At 35.8% G+C, this 22,042-nt stretch overlaps 1 protein-coding gene across 4 annotated transcripts in view; it reads right to left on the reverse strand.

Moving 5' to 3' along the window:
- Positions 1-22,042, reverse strand: part of ADK (adenosine kinase) — a 539,838-nt gene that overhangs the window by 240,202 nt on the left and 277,594 nt on the right. For all 4 annotated transcript variants that reach the window (XM_004426944.3, XM_087432006.1, XM_087432005.1 and 1 more), the window contains exons 5-6: positions 15,937-16,109; positions 12,026-12,134 (exon numbers count right to left, since the gene is read on the reverse strand). In XM_004426944.3, the coding sequence (XP_004427001.1) occupies positions 12,026-12,134; positions 15,937-16,109 (282 nt within the window). The remainder of the gene's footprint in view (positions 1-12,025; positions 12,135-15,936; positions 16,110-22,042) is intronic.

Here is a 22,042-nt window from a genome sequence, read left to right on the forward strand (position 1 = left end):
CTTTAGAGTACCTGCAAAAGGGAAAGAGGTAACACCCAGAAATCAAATTAGACTTATTACGACTTCCATTACTTATGTCAAAGAACAAACAACAAATTCATTATTTTTCTAATTAGGAACAATTATATCATTTGTAGCCATAATACCTGGATATCATTGAAACCATTATGAGAGATGTGGATATAAGATTGAATCCAGGGACCATGGGGAATAACTGCTAATGGGTACAAAAAGTTTCTTTCTGTGGGGATGTGAATGTTCTAAAACTAGATTATGGTGATGGCTGCAGAACTCTGTAAATATACTAACAACCACTGAATTGTACATTTTAAATGGGTGAACTTTATGGTATGTAATATCTCAATAAAGCTGTTATAAAAAGACTAAATTCAATTTTATTTATCTAGAAAGATAGAGACAACAGAACATATGGGTTAAATAATATTAAGTTATAAAGATTCTATAATGTATACAGTAAAATATGTTGGAAAACAGATACACTTCTACAGATACTAGACTGTTTATGTCCAGTTTATATACAATTTCAAAGATATGACAACTAGCACATAAAAATGTACACTTGCCATCATGATGTTTATAAATATTCTCTCTCTTAATCATGTTTATTAAAGAGATTTAGTAAACATTTCATTTTCCCAAGCAATTGCTGATTGGTCTGAAATATATAAATAAAGTAAATGGAAGTGGAAACATTTCAGTAGATGGTTTGTTAATTCATTTGGGGCTCTGTATAAGGGCCTACTGTCTTAACAACTAAGTGCTACACACATGTTTATTTTCTTACCATTCTAAGGCAATTAGCATATAGTGTGGTTTCCAACCTCACATAAAATTCTAAGGCTTCATTATAATGCCACAAGTCCAATACAGAAAAACTTTCGATCTTTATCTTTAGAGCTCATAGCTTCTTTAACTAATACTACCCTACTTCTTCTAAGTAACAAGATTATTCTGTTTAAGTAAAAATAACCTTACTTTAATGTTCCACAGATTCCCCTCTTTAGTAGAGTTTCACTTTTGATAGCTGCCAAAAATAAGACTTAAGAAAAATTACAGGACCATAGGAGTAAAGTGCCCAACTTGGAGAAAATATTTATCTATAAAAATCACAAAGTATTAGTCTAAAAAATATAATACTGTTAGATTTAACCTGCCCAAAAAACCCAAAAAATTGGGGGGAAAAAACAGAGAAATTGGAAATGAATACAAATAGGATTTCTGTAACCACATTCATCTGAAACATTTTCTAGCAAGAATCAAAGATTGTCCCTATTAAGGAAGAAGTAACAACAATAATCATTTGTGTAATTCACTGAACAACAACAACATATGGAAAATTTTTTAAAGTTAAAAATTGACCTCTAACACTAATGCTTAAGAAGCAAAATATTAACAGTCTTTTTCTTGTATCTCTCTACATTATACCCAAGTTAAAGAAAGATGTCTTTACCACATAGTCTGGGGCTTTACTTAATGGGATGTCAAACTGGCACATAAAATTCTAAACCCCCGCATGACAAAGATTCGTATATACTAAGTGTCAGGAATTATACACAAACATGAAATGCTCCAGACAGAAAAATAAAATCCCCACATATTTCTTCTCATTTTATTTTTTGAATTTATAAATGTAACAGTTAAGGTCATCTGCAAGGACACTGTCAAATAAAGGCTTAACAATTCATAGTTAATCCCTAATGAAGTCAACGAAACAGTCCAGAATAGGATGGTCAAAAACTGGAGCAAAAAGTACAGGAACAAAGCCAAAAAGGTGACCGCTGATTTGACTAATATAATGGGAGTTCCAACGTCTAAGAGTTCAAAAACAGCATTTAGAACACTGATAAAACGAAAAGTCAGTGGTAGTTCAACCATCCCACCTCCTTAACTAAGAAAATCAGATGAGTATTATAAAGATCAATTAATAAATTCCAAAAAGTACTTTGAATTCTATCTAAATGTTTTATAAAGAACTGTAACATTAAGTCAACTGTCATTCACAAAATAGCTTAAATTTTTTTAAAAATCCATTAGTTTACTTATTCTGCCAAAGTGTATTGTTTATAATAGTACAGCTTTCAAAGGATGATATTACAAAGGCTTTTGTCTATCGTCTAATAAGGTTCAAGGCAATGAGTCTAAGTAATAGTCCATAAGTTAGTAAAACTTTTCTATCTTCAACTGTCCAGATTTTTTTGGGGGGGAGTATAAATCTCAAATATATATATATTAAAGTAATAGTTCTCCTTCCCTCCCTCCCCCCACCTCCGTCCCTCCCTCTTTCTTTCCTTCTTTCTTTCTTTCTTTTTGAGGAAGATTAGCCCTGAGCTAACATCTATTGCTAATGCTCTTTTTTGCTGAGGAAGATTGGCCCTGGGCACATCTGTGCCCATCTTCCTCTACTTTAAATGCGGGACACCCACCACAGCATGGCTTGATAAGCGGCATGCAGGTCCATGCCCAGGATCCAAACCTGCAAACCCCGGGCCACCGAAGCAGAGCGCACGAACTTAACTGCTATGCCACCAGGCTTGCCCTTTCATTTCTTTTTATATTACTCTAATTTCTATTAGGTTACCATTACATGACAAATTCACTCACTTTCAATAGAACTTTTTTCAAATCTTTTTACTACAGACCTAAGACTACTAGATGACATGTACTAAATTTTGAGCATAATCAAAACAATCTTTCACAATTTCTAATCAAGGTTTACTGTACGCATATCTTTCAGTAAATACTGTCAAAAGAAAACCCAGTCCTAAAAAAAACTGCAATTACATATTTCATTATACATTCATTCTAATTGTTATTCAACATTTTAGAAAACATTTCTAACATAAAATTTCAAATATAAGATTTCTTAGACTACACTTCTTACAATTTATCACAACACCTCATTTTAAGGAATTTAGTTATTGCTTTCAGATTACTGACAAAAATATTTAATTGTAACTGACTCTAAATAACAGTTCTACTAAGATAAATTATTACTCATGGTGTCATTAGGAATTTTAGTAGAAAAGCCAACTAGGCCAAACAAAATGAGAGATGTAAAACCCACATAGTTGTTACTGATTACTACTTGTCCTTCATATACAAATACTCCTATTTCTTTCTAAGTATGAACTTTATTCCTTTCTTGCAAGCTTGTACACCTCTCCAACCCAGGTTTTTTCCACTCACCTATAATCAAACTTCCCTTTATTCCAGAAGCAAACATTATTAACACTTGAAAACCCTACCCTCTACAAAAACCACATTTCCCAATGGTAAGATTCTAGGCTGAAAAGAGATAAAAGCGGTCAAGATAGAGTTATAAAATAAATACAGAGAAAAAGAAAGATCTGTAATAAGCCACAGGAACTGAAAAAAATCACAGAAAGAAGGAAAAAGGCATAGGTGTCAAAGGAAAATTCAAACTACAAGTCCCATATTCTTATATAATTATTGACAAACTATGATTCACTATTCTTTCATTTAAAGTGCTTAATTTTCCATCAGTAAAAAAGGGCACACATCTGGCTGACTTAGTTTATGCAAAGTAAGTCAGAAGGCACTGAAAGCTTTTATTAAACCTATTTCTTAAATATCTGCTTAATCTCTAAAGTTTAAAATTCTCCCTATAATGAGCCTCCACTTGTAAGCTGATTAGTGCTTTATAGTGTATTTGAAACTTGGAACTTTTTTCTCAAAAAAAAAATTTATTAGAAATAATGCATAGATTTCTACGTAACATCCCACTGTACTCACAATGTAGTCCAAAACACAATAAAGGGTTGACTGACAATATCAGAAAAAATTACTGCAACATTAATAATTACACTTAGATGAACAGTTATATATTAGCTGAGAGCTCTTAAAATTATTTTTAAATGATAAAATGGTAGCTAGGGAATTTTATAGACTCTATAATAATATTTTGGGGAGCTTTGCAGGTTGAATCAACCTCAAGATTAATTTCTCACCATAACTTGGAATTTCTGCTGTTACTTGATTATTTTCTATAACACATTTATCAGTGATGATTTTGGTCATTCTGACATTCACATAGTTCAAGGAAGGAAAAATAAAATTTGGGGATAGGGAAAGAAAGAATTAACTAGGTTAACTGAGAACTAAATCTACAGTTTAAAATATATACCATCTTCCAAGAAAAGTCAATATAGAACAATGGACACAGAGATAAGTCATAGTTAAGTTATCAGCAGGTCCAAATTCAAAGAAAAAGTTAGGCAATCTTGCAGAAAGAGAGGGTCATCTAAAAATAAAAAAACCAAATCAACTCGGGAATTTCCACTTCCAACCAAGATGGAGTAATGGGGAATGGATTTATACTCCCATGTTAAACAACTATAAAAATGGGCAAAACACATAAAACAACAATTTTCAGACATTGGCCAATAATCAAAGAAAGGACAAAATAAGGTGAACCCTACAATTACTCAGTTATTCCCTGAAGAGAGTTTCCAGGCTGTCGTGCAGGCAGAGAGAACCAAAACAGAGTCCAGTAGTCTCCATTTGGGGAGGACAAGGTGCCTAACACATGCAAGGGCAGAATACTGGACAGAAGAGAGCTGCTTCAAAAAAGAGGCACAAAATGAGAACTCTGGAGATCTACAGGGGTTTCTCATTGAGCCTTCAGCACATATGCATGAGGAAACAACCCAAAGCTAAGGTAAGAACTCGGAGAAAAAAAAAAACGTGTAATGGAATTAGTGGACAAAGACACTAAAACAGTTGTTATAACTATATTCCATAGGTTAAAAATGGCAGATGGCAACATAAGTATGTAAAGTAGACAGGGCAGGAGTAAAAAAGACCCAAATTAAACTTTCAGAGATGAACACTAATGTCTGAGATAAAAAATATACTGGATGGGATTAATGGCAGATTAGACACTGTAAGAGAAATGATTAGTAAACTTCAAGACATAGTAATAGTAATTATACAAAATGAAGGACAGAGAGAAAAAAGAAAAAAAATTGAAAAGATCATCACTGAGCTATGAGACAACTTCAAGTAGCTTAATATTAATTGGAGTCCCCAAAGGTGGATGGAGGTAGGGAGAGAAAATTACAGAAAAATTTCCAGAGTGAACAAATCCCAATCACAAGGAGCTTAAAGAAAACTAAACCAAGGTACATCATAATATAATTGATTAAAATCAGTGGATAAGAGAAAATCTGAAAAGCAAACAGAGGAAAAAAAGATACATCAGATAAAGAGGAACAATGATAAGACTGACAATAGACTTCCTTTCAAAAAATGAGGCAAGGCTGAAGACAGTGGAGAAACAGGGACTGGATTTATCCTCTAGCTTGAAACCACAACAAAAACTTGAAACCACAACAAAAACAAACACAAAAACAGACATGACGAATGAAACAATGGTTTTTTTTTTTTTTAATTTTTTTTTTTTTAAAGATTTTATTTATTTATTTTTCCCCCAAAGCCCCAGTACATAGTTGTCTGTCATAGCTGCACATCCTTCTAGTTGCTGTATGTGGGACGCGGCCTCAGCACGGCTGGAGGAGTGGTGCCTCGGTGCGCACCCGGGATCCGAACCCGGGCCGCCAGCAGCGGGGCGCAGGCACTTAACCGCTAAGCCACGGGGCCGGCCCGAAAGAAACAATGGTTTTTAAGACAGTGGACATCAAGGATGAAAAATAATGATCTTCGAGAGATGGGAAGCAATCTAGGTGAGCCCTAAGATTGAAACAGCTTACTGCCTTGAGAGAGTTCTCAAGCTATAGCACAAGAAGAGGGAACTGGAATGAAGCCCAGCGGGTTGAGGAGATAAGAGTCTAGGAAGACTAAAGCAGTTAAGAGTTCAGAGGCCAGGATACCAGAGAAGAGAAAACATTGCAGAAAACTCTGGAAATCTGCAAAGGGTTCCCCTTGAACATCTACCAGAGTAGGGGCTGGGAAAGAACCATCTAAAACTATTAGAGGGAAAAGGATTAGAGGGAACAGTACCTGCAGCACACATACCTCTGGGAATAGTGCCTGTTTCTATCATCTAGAGCAGAAAAACTCATAATTAATGGGGCATTTAAGAGAGCACAGGAAAGTCTTGCCTCAGTGGTAGGGAATATTAGCTTTACACCAGAGTTTCTTAACCTTGGCTCTTGATATTTTGAAACTGATAATCCTTTGTTGCAGGGTGCTGTCCCATGCATTGTAGGATGCTTAGCAACATTCCTATTTTATACCTACTAGTAACAAGCTTTAGTTATCATAATCAAAAATGTTTCCAGACTTTCCCAAATGATCCTAAGGGATAATATTGCCTCTGGTTAAGAACCAATTCCATTGAATGAGCACTACTCTAGATTCAGCTAAAAAAGCACAAGGGCAAGACCCAAAAGCACCAAACTTGTTCCAGGCAACAAAACTTCATCCCAGAAAAAAATCTCAAGAAGATTTATAGTAATACAAAACTATCCTGCACCCAAAAAGGTGAAATTCACAATGTTTGATAGCCAACGATTACTAGACATACAAAGAGAAAGGAAAACACAACCCTTAATGAGGATGATAACTAATTACTCAAAGCTACCCCAGAATTGACAAAGATGTTAAAATTAACCAAGAAAGACATTAAAACAGTTCTTTTAACTGTATTTCATATGTCCTAAGTTAAGTAGAGACAAGGAAGAGATAAAAGACCCAAACCAATTTTCTAGATATGAAAACAACAAATGAAATGAAAAATACACTGGATGGGATTAATGACAGTTCAGATATTACAGAAGAAAATATTAGTGAAGTAGAAGGCATAGAAAAAGAAACTATCCAAAATGAAACACAGAGAGGAAAAAGAATCCACAAAAAAAGAAAAGGGTGGCATCACTGAGCTATGAGACAACTTCAAGTGACCTAATATATGGGTAATTTGAGACCCAAGGGGCGGGGGGCAGAAAACGTATTTAAACAAATAATGGCTGAAAACATTACAAACATAAAAACTATAAACCCACAGCTCCAAGACGTTAAACAAACCCCAAGCACAAGAAACATGAAAAAGAATACACTAACGCATAATATAATCAAACTAATCAAAATCAGTAATAAATAGAAATCTTAACAGCAACCAGGGTTGAGGATGTGTGGCATGTTACGTCTAGAAGAAGTAAGGTAATGATGTCAGATTACTCATTAAAAATAATGCAAGTGAAAAGACAGTGGAGCATTTTTCAAGTACTGAAAGACAAGAAAAAAACCCTGTCAACCTAGAATTATATGGCAGGCAAAAATCTCTTTTAAAAATGAAGGTGAAATAAAGACATTTTCAGACATACAAAAGCTGAAAGAATTCATCACCAAGAGATCCAAGCACTTGAAATGCTAAAAAATGGTCTGCAGGCAGAAGGAAAATGATACCAGATGAAAATCTAATTTTAAGCAAAAGGAACGAAGAGCACTGGAAATGGTAATTAAATGAGTAAACATATGTTTATTATTTAAATCTCTTTAAAAGATATCTGACAATTTAAACAGAAATAATGTGTTATAGTGTTTATAACATATGTAAAAGTAAAATGCAAATTATATATTAATAAAGCTGTTTTAAAAAATAAACAATTAAAATTTTAAAAAATTAAAACATGACAATGACAGCATAAAGGCTAGGAGACATGAAATTGAAGTATGTTATTGTAAGGTTCTTATACTATATGTGAAGTCACACAGTATTATTTGAAGGCAGACTGTGATGAGTTATAGATGTACACTATAAACCCTAATGCAATCACTAAAATAGCAAAACAAAACAAAAATACTGGATTAACTCAAAAGAAGGCAGGAAAGAGAATGAAGAACAAATGGGACAAACAGAAAACAAATACCAAGATGATGAACTCAAATCTAACCATATCAATAATTACATTAAATGGGAATGGTATAAAAATCCCATTCACAGGTAGATTTTGTCAGGTTGGACAAAAAATAAGATCCAACAATATGTTGCCTGCAAGAGACGCACTTTAAAAATACACAACAGGTTACAAGTAAAAGGGTTGAAAAAGATATACCATAATATCAATAGTCAAAAGAAAGTTGGATTGGCTATATTAATACCAGAGTTTCCTACAGAGTAGATTTTAGGACAAAGTATATTACCAGGAATAAATATTTCAAAATGATAAATGGGTCAAATAATCAATCCTACACCTTTATGCACCTAATAACAGAGTTTCAAAATACATGAAGAGAAATCTGACAGAATTGCAAAGAGGAATATACAAATTCATAATGGTAGCAGAAAGAAGAGCCAGCCCTGGTGGTCTAGTGGTTAAGACTCAGCACTCTCACCACTGCAGCCTTGGTTCCTTTCCAGATTAGGGAACCATACCACCCATATTTCGGTTGTCATAACTGTGGTGGCTGCAAATTGTTGTGATGCTGAAAGCTATGCTACCAGTATTTCAAATACCAGCAGGGTCACCCATGGTAGAGAGGTGTCAGCGGAGCTTCCAAAGTAAGATAGACTAGGAAGAAGGACCTGGCCACCCACTTAAAAAATTGGCCATGAAAACCCTATGAATAGCAGTGGAGCACTGGCTAGTATAGCCGCTGGAAGATGAGAGGACGGTGTAAAAAGACCAGGCAGGGTCCTGGTCTGCTGAACACAGGGTCAGTAGGAGTCAGAACCGACTCTATGGCACTAACAACAAAGTAGAAGGAAAATCTCTGAGAGATCTGCATATTTAGAAAATAAACAACACACTTCTAAATAACCCATGAGTCAAAGAAGAAAGCAAAAAAGAAAGTAGAAAGCTAAATGAAAATGAATGAAGAAGGAGGAAGAGGAGTAGAAGAGAAGCAAATAAAATCCAAAGCAAAACAGAAAAAATAATAAAGAACAGAAATAATAATCAACCTGGACTTAGATTTTCCATAAAAAGTGCTAGAAGACAATAAAACAATGTCTACAAAGTATTTTGTTTCACAAAATATTACATCAAACAAGTCATCATTTATCTATAAAAGCAGTAAAAAGTAAATAAAAGCTCAAGAAGAAAGGAGCTCTGAGTACTTCCTTGAGGGGAAAAAATGATGACAAAATGCAGCCAAGTGAGAGAGAATTAAAATAAACAATTAAGGAATAGGGGTAAAGTAATTGGTGATAAGCATTTAACTCATTTAAATATAGAATTAAGACTGTAAGAATTATGGTTATAGAACAGAAAGCAAATGTTTAAAAACTGAAAATGTAAAAATAAAATAAAAATATAATTATAAAAAATCAAGAGGAAGGGTGAAACACTGAGTGCTAATTTTCTCATTTTTCATAGAAAACTAATATTGCTTAAAAAAGGAAATAGATCGTTTAGAAAAATGAATGGCTTCAATTCCATGATCTTTTTCATAAAATTTTCCTAAATATTATAGTTTTAGGCTATCATAAGAAACATTTTTTGTAAGAAACAGATATATGCCAATCTGATGCTAAGGTGAAGAGCACCTGAGATTTACATTTTCAAAACTATAATTAGCTATCATCATAACCAGTAATCTCTAATCATCTACTAACAAGGAATTTGGTTTAAACATGGAAAAACTGAGTTTACATGCTATAAATGAGACACCTGCTCTGAAGATAAAAAAGCATATCAACACTTTATTTAGGGGCCGGCCACGTGGCTTAGCGGTTAAGTGCGCGCGCTCCACTACTGGCAGCCCGGGTTCGCATCCCAGGCACGCACCGGCGCACTGCTTCTCTCGCCATGCTGAGGCCCTGTCCCACATACAGCAACTAGAAGGATGTACAACTATGACATACAACTATCCACTGGGGCTTTGGGGAAAAAAAGGAGGAGGATTGGCAATAGATGTTAGCTCACAGCCAGTCTTCCTCAGCAAAAAGAGGAGGATTAGCATGGATGTTAGCTCAGGGCTGCTCTCCCTCACAAAAAAAATAAATAAATAAAAACACTTTATTTAAACCAAAAGAGAATGTTGGTATATGCATATTCCATTTCAGCTTTTTATCAGAAAAGTTTTTGATGTGAACTTTGCATTGTAGGTTCACTGCATTATGTGACAGAGAAAATGATCAAGATTTTGAATTTGCTTAATGCTCATGACCATTACTAATTTATGGAATAGTGGGAAGAAGAGTTGAGCATGTAGATCTGGTTTATTTTACGTAATTCAGACAGGTCTTAATTATGGAATTTTGTTGAATAGATATACTAAGTTGCTTCCTTAGATCAATAACTTTTTATAATTAAAGAGCTTCCAGAATTTCAACTTATTAAAACTCAGTAGTTAACGATGATGATGTGAGAAGACTGCTTACCCTATAAACCTGAAAGTATGGAGGAGTCCACCTGATTTGTTGAAGTAAGCACAGATATATCTACTCGATCTAAACTTGCAGTTTGAGCATATGCTAAGAAAAGGCTAGACTGGATGCTCTGAGTTCAAAGGGAATTAAAGATTTAGAAGAACTGCAGAATGTTTTTGTGGAAATAATATTACATTTCAGAAGAGATTTCACAGCTTTTAATGAATAAGAATTATCATTGGTTGTTAGCAAAATAATTTGTTAAATTGCGCCAAGAATCTATAGCATCCCAGGTATCCAATATGAGTCTACTGCTGGCATTATATGTGCAGAATTGTTAAAACTATGAGTAGTTTATAAAAATTTGGGGTCCAATTACTATATTTGAAATAGAGAGAATTGTAATTTTCAGGTTAAAAATACTTTTCCCTCAATATACTGTCATATTTCATAGTCAATATAAATAATATAAATAATGTCAAACTTTAAACCATGTGCTCTTTGAAAATCAGACTTACAAATGGAAGGTAGTTTGAAATAGCACATGAATCCCCCCTAAAGAATCATACTACAAAACATTAACAAAGAAATTAACAAAAGACATTAACCAAATTGAGATCATTTTGAGAAATCAAATAAAATAGAAGATAATCAAGAGGGAAAAATTTTTAGTTTCTGAAATGTTTTCTCACACACTGGCAGAAGAGGTAACGTGACTTTCTTCTATATAATACTCTCGACGTAAGCATTTATTTGACAGTTATAAAGGGGTAGGATTTGCTATACAGAGGAATCAATAACAACCTTGTAAAGCCTACAGCAGTGCACATAAACATGCTGTAGGAGACATTAACACCAGACTGAAAGAAATAATTATATTTTCAATAAACATGTTCCTACTGGATAATCAATTTTTTGCATGTTTTACCAGCTGTTTCACAGCTCAGGTAGTGAATGGCAGCAGCTGTTATATCAAAACCATAGATTATAGGCACATGAGGTGCTTTTAATTTTTCACAGGTATCTAGTTATTCGTGATCAGCCACATTTAACTCACATTAAATAAAAACAAGGTATTCAGTGGGTGATTAATTCAGGAGGATTTTTAGTACAGTCTTATTGTAGAAATGAATTCTTAACGAATTATTTTTATGTCATAAGACTTAATAATTCAAATTATATACTGCCTTTATTCTCAGATTTAAGAGACTTGTCACGATCAATGTTTCTGAAATATTAAATTAAAAGGTGTCATGGTAATTACTATGGAATAAATAGCAATTAAGATTTTTTAGGCAAATAAGCTCAAACTGTTTCCAGTGAATAGTTATACTACTAATATTTTCCCACACAATGCATGCATCATTCATAACAAGTAGCCTAAAAACATAAAATGTAAATTTGCAGAATTACCTCAAAAGATCTTAAGAAACTGATTTAATACAGAATTTGATAGTACTTGTTTAAGAAACAGCTATGTATAACATATCCAAAAAGAGATAGACTTGAAGGTAAATAATACAAATTATTTTACCATACAATGATCATATTTCTGTTCTGTATTTGTAATGGTAAACCTAACATATGCTTTGAGAAGAGTAAATAATTTGCAGGATAAGTAAAAGGCAATTATTTAAAAATTTACATCAACTAATAACTATAATTTATAGTATAAATATGTACCAGAAATTTGAATTAGGTAATACTTACTGCTATATAATAAACTCTTGCTTTTTCTACCAACATCCAGTTTTTCTCCACATCAAGATGTTTTTCCTTTTTATAACAATTGGCAGCAGCAAGATTAGCTACAAGGGATCTAAAACAACAACAAAAAGCAAGTAGGTTTTACTTATACTATAACCAGTCTTGTCAATTAACAATATCTTTGCGAATTTTGCTGTATATTTTGTTGTATATAAAATTAATTTTGTTTTGAGAACTTTTCAAAATTTCTATGTAGTCTTTGAGAAAAACAGAGATGTTAATCCTTGTTCTAAATACCACCTGGTATTTTGAGAATCTGCCATCTAAGTTTCTTTTTGATACTAAAACGATAAGACTATCCATTTTCTACATTTTAATAGTTCAAAATGCAGTTAAGAAATAAAGCTACCATGCTGTTATGCAAAAAATATATATAGATGCAAATAAAAACTTTTTAAGTATCAACATACTGTACATTTATTATTTAATCTAATCCTTTAAAAGCCAAGGATGGGATTAATTTCACAAAACACACATATAAATGTAGACCATATTTACTATGAGAAATTAATTTGAAAACCATTACATTTTAAGGACTGGAATAAATTTAAAGTAGTTTCTATAGTTGAAAACTCTGTGCTGGTTCAATTTTGCGGCTGAAAAATCTAAACAGGATACTGCATTTAAAATCTTGCTACAAGCGCCACATAGAGCTTTTTATTATTCCCCAACAATTAAATGTAATAAAATAATTATTTACATTACATACAAATTAATAGAAATACTTTTCCTCCTCATTCTGACTCAGAAATTAGAAAATAACTTGCCAATTTTTCTCTTTCTTTGTTTTTCCCAGTAATCCTATTGAGAGCAAAAGGGTTTATAACATTGTGCTATTTCAGGTATACATTATTACCTAACAATTTCTGAACAGACTTCATCATGCTCACAACCAGTAGTCTAATTTTTGTCTGTCACTGTACATATGTGCCCCTTCACCCCTTTCAAGGAGCCAAGAACATACAAGGGAGAAAGGAAAGTCTCTTCAATAAATGGTGCTGGGAAAACTGGACAGCCACACACAAAAGAATGCAAGTAGACCATTATATTGCACCATACACAAAAATTAACTCAAAATGGACTAAAGACTTGAATGTCAGACCTGAAACCATAAAACTCCTAGAAGAAAATACAGGCAGTACACTCTTTGACATTGGTCTCAGCAGCATCTTTTCAAATACCATGTCTATTTGGGCAAGGGAAACAAAAGAAAAAGTTAACAGATGGGACTACATCAGACTAAAAAGCTTCTGCAAAACAAAGGAAACCATGAACAAAATGAAAAGACAACCCACCAAGTGGGAAAAAACATTTGCAAATCATTTATCCAACAAGGGGTTGATCTCCAAAATATATAAAGAACTCATTCAACTCAACAACAAAAAAACAAACCACCTGATCAAAAAATGGGCAGAGGATATGAAGAGACATTTTTCCAAAGAAGATATACAGATGGCCAACAGACACATGAAACGATGTTCAACATCACTAATATTTAGGGAAATGCAAATCAAAACAAAAATGAGATATCACCTTACAACTGTCAGAATGGCTATAATTACCAAGACAAAAAACAACAAATGTTGGAGAGGATGTGGAGAAAAGGGAACTCTCATGCACTGCTGGTGGGAATGCAAACTGGTGCAGTCACTATGGAAAACATTATGGAGACTTCTCAAAATATTAAAAATAGAAACACCATACGATCCAGCTATCCCACTACTGAGTATTTATCCAAAGAACTTGAAATCAATGATCCAAAGAGATTTATGTGCCAATTTTTCACTTTTTCTAAACAAATGGTAACAGTTATGATTTAAAAAAAAACACAAACACATCATCTCATCACTTAAGAATTTGGTAATATAGTTGGTTCCTGTGTTAAGAAAAAAAAAATCAATTCTCTTCCAAAACATATTTCTACTCATCAGTATGCCAACTGACTACTGAAGGATACATCTGTTTATATTCAATTAAATGAATGAAAATAAGAGTAATATGCATCAATATATTCATATGCAAAATAACTATGTTACAAACTTTAGAATAATTAGGACTAATTTATAAAAAATATTTTACTAATCATGACTCTAGTAAAATTTCGACAAAAATGGTTACTAAATAAAAGCAAACATTTCCAGTACCAGCTATTAAACTCTATTTTAATAACAAAACTACTCTTTGATAGGAAACTACATAATTCTCCAAAAGAAAAACACACATATTCTTACTCTCCAAATGTATTTAGCTCAGTTTGGAGAATGAGAACCTGGATTAAGAAGAATACTACATTATCCAAACTCTTTGATTCCCAAGTTTCGGACAGTGGTAGTAAGAGTTACCAGCCCTATCTAAAACAATTTATCCAAATCTATGAGGTTCCACAATTTGGACAATGAGTTAGCAAGGGTTTCCCCCAGGTTTTGACTTCCAATATCATCTGAACAAAACTGATCGTCATAAGCATAATATTAGTATATAAATTAAGCTGTTGACATCTGGGACACCTAATATTATCATAACCGTTCTTTAAAATAGCAACTTAGCATACACAAACAAGTTAGCAATTTTACTCCAACCTGAGTGGTATCAGAGGCAAAACAACCCATTTCTCACTGATGGGAAAACTTCGCACCTGTGTATAAAAGTTGGTTTTTAGAAAAACTTTTGAAAAAGGGAAAGGTCTAAATAAGTATATTTCAAATATGTTTGAACAATGGATGGTTTTATTTATTGAAATCTTAAAAATCATAAAGTTCTCCTACACACAAAAAATAAAGTTAAAGGAAAGGTTTGAAAATGGTTTTGGCACTCTATTTTTGAAAGTTATATTTTAGTTATTTAATGACTGCTGCCCAGAACAGTGTCAGGTCCTTAACATACATTTATTGGAGGCCAAGGAGTGAACAAAAACAAAGGGAGTAAGAAAGGGGAATGGAGCAAGGGGAGGAGAGGAAAGGGAGGAGATTAAGAAAGGAAGACACGAAGCAAATAGAAAGGAGGGAATGGAGGAGGACAAACTAAATATTTCTAGCTATAAGGAATGTAAAATTTCCAGTGAATCACTACTTAAAAATAGAAAATCTTTGGTGATTCTAACAACATAATAGCTAGGAAAGTTATTTTGTTTTTCCTTTGCAAAGGAGAAAAAAGCCTATGTTGATGAGCAATATGGTAATAATGCTGTTAGCGATGCATGAATGTATTGAAGGAAAACGTCCATGTAGCTCCAAAAGGCACAAATACAACCAATGCATGGAAGGCCCTGAGAGATATATTTCAAATTCATATAGAGAAGAATTCTCTAAGTAAAGTTGTATAGAAATGTAACGGGTTGCTTCTTGAGTGGTGCCTTACTCATGACTGAAGTTTTTTAATATGGATGGATGACTATTTGCCAGAAAGGCTTTAGATGTCCTAATTCATATGAGACTGGATATAATGTAGTATTTTATATATGTTAAAAAATACATATGTATATGTATGTGTGCATTTGAATATTCCACTCTCAGGATATGGTGAAAAGAACATTCTTTCTAATTCCAGTTTGGCAAGAAACTAGCTACAAGACATTGAATAAAATGTTTTCCTTTTCTAATCCTAATTGTAAAAAGTAGAGACTAGACTAGATAATCTCAAAAATTTCATTGTATTATGCCTCATGAAGACAACAGCAGGTTCAACAAAGGCAATTTTTTTTAAAAAAGAAAAAATTATAAAAGGAAAAAAAGTTTACTAAATATTAAAAGCAATTATAAGCATGAGGTCTACATTCCAAATGCAGATTGGAATTCAGATTCTACCAGTATTTAAAAAGCCAATTAGTACAAGGCTTCCCTTGGAATTACACTGACCTGTTGTCACCAGTGATGCACACAGCACAAGTCCCTGTTGGTTGCTCATTCTGCTCATAGTAATGAGCATCCACATGGGCTTCAGCAGCTTTTTTCTTCAGGATCTCCCCAAATTTATCCATTCCGATGCATCCAAAAAATGTTGCTACTCTGTGTGGTTGCTGAATCATCCACTGAAAAACAGGAACATAATTTTAACGGGTCAGAAAAATGGAACACATAGTTCAGTATTCTGCCATAGATGGTGGCATAAAACAGATGCTTTGTTAGAAGCTGTGGCTGTTATGAGTGGAATTCCAATCCTGTACTACCACTTAGGATAACAAATCTGATACAACAACCACATAAAATCTTATTATACTACTTTCAGGGAGAGAAATACAGCATAGTGGTTAAGAGCTCAGAATCTCAAGTCACATACACCTTAGGTCAAAGCTGGCTTGATATAGGAAAATAATAGTGAGTCCCAATACAAGTTGTATAGGATTGTCTTTAAAAGCCCAGAATCTATACTAAAGACTGTCTGGGTTCATATCTTGCCTCTGCCACTTATAAGCTGTCTGAGTAAGAGCATGTCACTTAACATTTCTATGCTCATTTTCCTCATCTGTAAACGACGAAAATAATTATAAATATACCTCATAAGGTTGTCCAGGAACTTTAAGTAAATGTATATGCACTTCTGAGCATAGTACCCAACACATAGTAAACAACATATACTGGCAGTGGTTGTCAGTATTATTGTCATACTTGTAGTAATTCATATATAAGTTAAGCTAAACTTGCTCACGTCTAATAAGTTGTTTTAAAAATACAGAAACAGGGGCTGGCCCAGTGGCGCAGGCGGTTAACTGCGCGAGCTCCGCTGGGAAGGCCCGGGGTTCGCCGGTTTGGATCCCGGGTGTGCACAGACACTGCCTGTCAGGCCATGCTGTGGTGGCGTCCCACATAAAGTGGAGGAAGATGGGCACGGATGTTAGCCCAGGGCAAGTCTTTCTCAGCAAAAAAACAGGAGGATTGGCAGATGTTAGCACAGGGCTGATCTCCTCACACACACACACACACACAAAATACAGAAACAAAGAGCATTAAAATTTTTAATTCTAATCTCATCTTTTCACTAGTCTCATAAACTTTAATTTCTTTGCTATAAATTAGTGACAGTGGATTTCTTTTAAAATGCATACTTTTCACTGATATGAAATGCTATCTTTCATAATTAGCTCAAATTTCTGAGGTTTCTAATACTTCTATTAGCTATTCTAAAGCCACCATCTATTTTGCTTCTAACACTTATAGTTAGCAAAATACTCAATATACAAAGTCAAATGACATCAAATTCTTATCACATTATCAAATATTTGGAGCATAAAAGAAATGCATGTATATTTGAGAGTTAAAGGAATGAAGAGAGAAACAAAAGGTAACAGAGAGAAAACCATAAGATAAAGATACAGTAACTGTCTGATGATCTAGCAATCTTACTTCTAGGGATTTATCCTGAAGATAAATGTCCACAAATATAAAACAAACACATGTATAAGTATTCTTTGAGACATTATTTATTATGGCAAAGTGTTGGGAACAACCTAAATGTCCATCCATAGAAGACTGGTTGAATAAACTATGACAAATCAATTCAGTGCAATACCACACAGCAATTTAAAAAAATAAGAACAAAGAAAAGCTATATAGAATAATCCATCTATATGGAGTAATTGTCAGGGTATTTTGCTAACTTAAAAAAAAAAAGAGCAGGGTTCAAAAGTGTGTGTAGGAGGAGGAAGTCAAGATGGCAGCGAAGGCAGATTCTGAACTCACCTCCTCCCGCGGACACAGCCAATTTACAACTACCCGTGGAAAAATTACCTCTGAGACAGAACTGAAAACTGGATAAGGGGAACTCCTGCAACAAAGCACAATCCTAATTGAGGTAGAAGAGGCAGAAACACCCTTCTGGAGAGAAAAAGGGCCGCCTTCACCAGCCTCAGCGTCTCAGGGCCGCCAGGGAGCAGCCCTCCCTGGAGGAGTGGGGCCCTGAGCCGGGGAGCGCCCCTGCTGTGGGCATTTTGTGGACCCAGCACAATTGAGATGAGTGGCATAATATCTGACTTTGCCTGCTACTAAAACATTGGGGAATACCCCCAGAAAAGCTAGTTCACAAAGAAATTAAAACCGGCTCTTAAAGGGCCCACACGCAAACTCACCCATTTCAGAAAGCAACCTAAAATCACCAGAAAGAAAGGTGCACAGTGCTTTGGTGAAAAGAGACTCACCTAACAGGCCCTGGGTGCATCTTGGTGAGAGGTGAGACCTCTCCAGGGACTGGAACATTGGCGGCGGCCATTCTTGTGGCCTGGTGTGGGCATGCTGACACAGACGCCATTGGAGTTCTCCCTGGGGCCTGCTAGCCCAGAGAATCCCCACCCACTAGAGCACCGATTTAACCCAGCTCAGCCGAGGCAGGCAGCCCACCCTAGAGACTGGCCCCACCCAACAACAAGCCCTCAGGCAACTTGTGGGCCTGCATAGATTGGTGACTGGATTCTCTGCATCCTGGCAAAGGAGCCGACTTCAGTGGGGCAGGGCATACACAAGGAGCGGGGAGCGGGTGGAGAGTGTGGGGCGGTGGTGGAGTGTGTGAGGCTCCCGCCTGGAGAGACTGGGTCTGCTTGGGGAGGTCGGGGCGTGCACACAGGACAGGACTGTGTTGACTGTGTGCGGACTGGTGGGCGGCAGGGCTTGTCAGCTGCAGAAGACTTGTGCTTCTCAAAGACCCACATGGGGGTTTGCCCCACCTTCCAAAGCCTGAAACAATTGGGTGCCCCCGTGCGTGAGGCCAGCCCCACCCAGCTGCAATCCTCAGAGAGCTGACAAGAGACCTAAAGGCTGGAGGCTTATAGCAATTGTAAGGCCCTGAGCCTAACAACCAGCCACGACGGGGCCCTACTCACTTACAAGAAAGACTGCAACAAAAATGTGGTATTAGAACTTGCAGCCAACTGTGCTGGGGCTCCCCACACCTGATAAAGACACTGAAGGGCCCACAACAACTACAAGCAGCTGAGCATTACAACAGCTGGCCAGGAGCATAACTCGGCCACCCTGGGCGCCTACAGGGAAAGCAAACAGGCCACAACAGAAGGACACACGTAGCCCACATAGGGGTCACCCCTGGAACATTGAGAACTGCGGGAAGCACACTGCAGGCCTTCTAAGCCATCACTTACATAAGGTCACCTATCCAAGAGTAGGAGATGTAGCTGACCTACCTAATACGTAGATTTAAGCACAGGGAAAGAGGCAAAATGAGGAGGCAAAGGAATGCATTGCAAGTAAGGGAACAGGACAAAACCCCAGAAAAGGAACTTAAGTGAAACAGAAATGAGCAACGTACCTGACAGAGAGTTCAAACAAAGAGTGTTAAGGATGCTCACTGATCTGGGGAGAAGAATAGATGGACTCAGGGAGAATGTCCACAAAGAAATGGAAGATAGGGCCGGCCCCGTGGCTTGGCGGTTGGGTGCGCGTGCTCCGCTGCTGGCAGCTCGGGTTTGGATCCCGGGTGCGCACCGACGCACTGCTCGTCTGGCCATGCTGAGGCCGTGTCCCACATGCAGCAACTGGAAGGATGTGCAACTGTGACGTGCACCTATCTACTGGTGCTTTGGGGAGAAAAAGGAGGAGGACTGGCAGTAGATGTTAGCTCAGGGCCAGTCTTCCTCAGCAAAAAGAGGAGGATTGGCATGGATGTTAGCTCAGGGCTGATCTTCCTCACAACAACAAAAAAAAAAGAAATGGAAGATATAAAAGAGAACCAATCAGAAATGAAGAATACAATACTGGAAATGAAAAATTCACTAGAGGGACTCAAAAGCAGAGTAGAGGATACAGAAGAACGGATCTGTGCGCTGGACGAAAGACTAGAAGAAATTACCCAAGCTGAACACGTAAAAGAGAAAAGAATTAAAAAGAGTGAGGACAGTCTAAGGGACCTCTGGGACAACATCAAGCACACTAACATCCATATTATATGTGTCCTGGAAGGAGAAGAGTGAGAAAAAGGGGCAGAGAATCCTAGAAGCCGCAAGAGAAAGTCAAGTTACATACAAAGGAAACCCCATAAGGCTATCAGCTGACTTCTCAGCAGAAACCTCACAGGCAAGAAGAGAATGGCATGATATATTTAAAGTGCTAAGAGGAAAAAACTTACAGCCAACAATACTCTACCCTGCAAGGTTATCATTCAAAATGGAAGGAGAGATCAAAAATTTCCCAGACAAGCAAAAATTAAAGGAGTTTGTCACCAAGAAACCAGTGCTACAAGAAATGTTAAAGGGACTGATTTAAGGGGAAAAGAGAAGACCACAAATAGGAAAAATTATCTATTTCCATGATAAGAGGGTAATGGATACAAATGTACAAAAAAGAGGTTAGATATGATATCAAAAACATAGAAGGAGGGAGGAGGGGAGTTAAAGAGTAGAGCTTTCAGACAGAGGTCAAACTAATGTGACCATCAATTCTGTATAGAAGAAGAAAGGAACAGAGAAGGACTTCTAAAACACTGAGAACAAAAAAAAAAAGTTAAAAAATGGCAGTAAGTACATACTTATCAATAGCTACTTTAAATGTCAATGGACTAAATGCTCCAATTAAAAGGCATAGGGTGGCTGATTGGATAAAAAAACAAGACCCATACATATGCTGTATACAAGAGACACACTTCAGACCTAGAGACACTCACAAACTGAAAGTGAAGGGATGGAAAAAGATACTCCAGGCAAAGGGCAATGAAATGAAAGCTGGGGTGGCAGTACTCATATCAGACAAAATAGACTTTAACACAAAAACTGTAAAAAGAGACAAAGAAGGGCATTACATAATGTCAAGGGAACAGTCCAACAAGAGGATATAATGCTTGTAAATATCTACGCACCCAATGTAGGTGCACCTAAATATATAAAGCAATTATTAACAGACATAAAAACAGAAATAGACAGTAACACAATAATAGTAGGGGACTTGAACACTCCACTTACACCAATGGATAGATCATCCAAACAGAAGATCAATAAGGAAACATTGGCCTTAAACGACACACTAGAACAGATGGACCTCGTAGATATATACAGAGCATTCAATCGAAAAACTGAAGAATACACGTTCTTTTCAAATGCACATGGGACATTCTCCAGGATTGATCACATACTAGGCCACAAAACAAGTCTCCATAAATTTAAGAAGATTGAAATAATACCAAGCATCTTTTCTGACCACAACGGTATGAAACTAGAAATCAACTATAGGAAGAAAATCAGAAAAGCCACAAATACGTGGAGATTAAACAAAATGCTACTGAACAACGACTGGGTCAATGAAGAAATCAAAGAAGAAATCAAAAAATACCTGGACACAAATGAAAATGAAAATACGACATGCCAGAATTTATGGGATACGGCAAAAGCGGTTCTAAGAGGGAAGTTTATAGCGATACAGGCCTATCTCAACAAACAAGAAAAATCTCAAATAAACAATCTAACAATGCACCTAAAGGAACTGGAAAAAGAAGAACAAAGAAAGCCCAACATCAGTAGAAGAAGGGAAATAATAAAAATCAGAGCAGAAATAAATGAAATAGAGACCAAAAAAACAATAGAAAAAATTAATACAACCAAGAGCTGGTTCTTTGAAAAGATCAACAACATTGACAAACCTTTAGCTAGACTCACCAAGAAAAAAAGAGAGAAGGCACAAACAAGTAAAATCAGAAATGAAAGAGGAGAAATTACAACAGACACCTCAGAAATACAAAAGATTATAAAAGAATACTATGAAAAGCTATATGCCAACCAATTCGACAATCTGGAAGAAATGGATAAATTCTTAGAATCATACAACCTTCCAAAACTGGATCAAGAAGAAGTAGAGAATTTGAATAGACCAATCACCAGTAAGGAGATCGAAACAGTAATCACAAACCTCCCCAAAAATAAAAGTCCAGGACCAGACGGCTTCCCTGGTGAATTCTACCAAACATTCAAAGAAGACTTAATACCTATCCTTCTCAAACTCTTCCAAAAAATTGAGGAGGCGGGGAAGCTCC

Source organism: Ceratotherium simum, chromosome 6, assembly GCF_057802395.1.
Source record: "Ceratotherium simum simum isolate JZ-2026a chromosome 6, ASM5780239v1, whole genome shotgun sequence".
Classification (NCBI taxonomy): domain Eukaryota; kingdom Metazoa; phylum Chordata; class Mammalia; order Perissodactyla; family Rhinocerotidae; genus Ceratotherium; species Ceratotherium simum.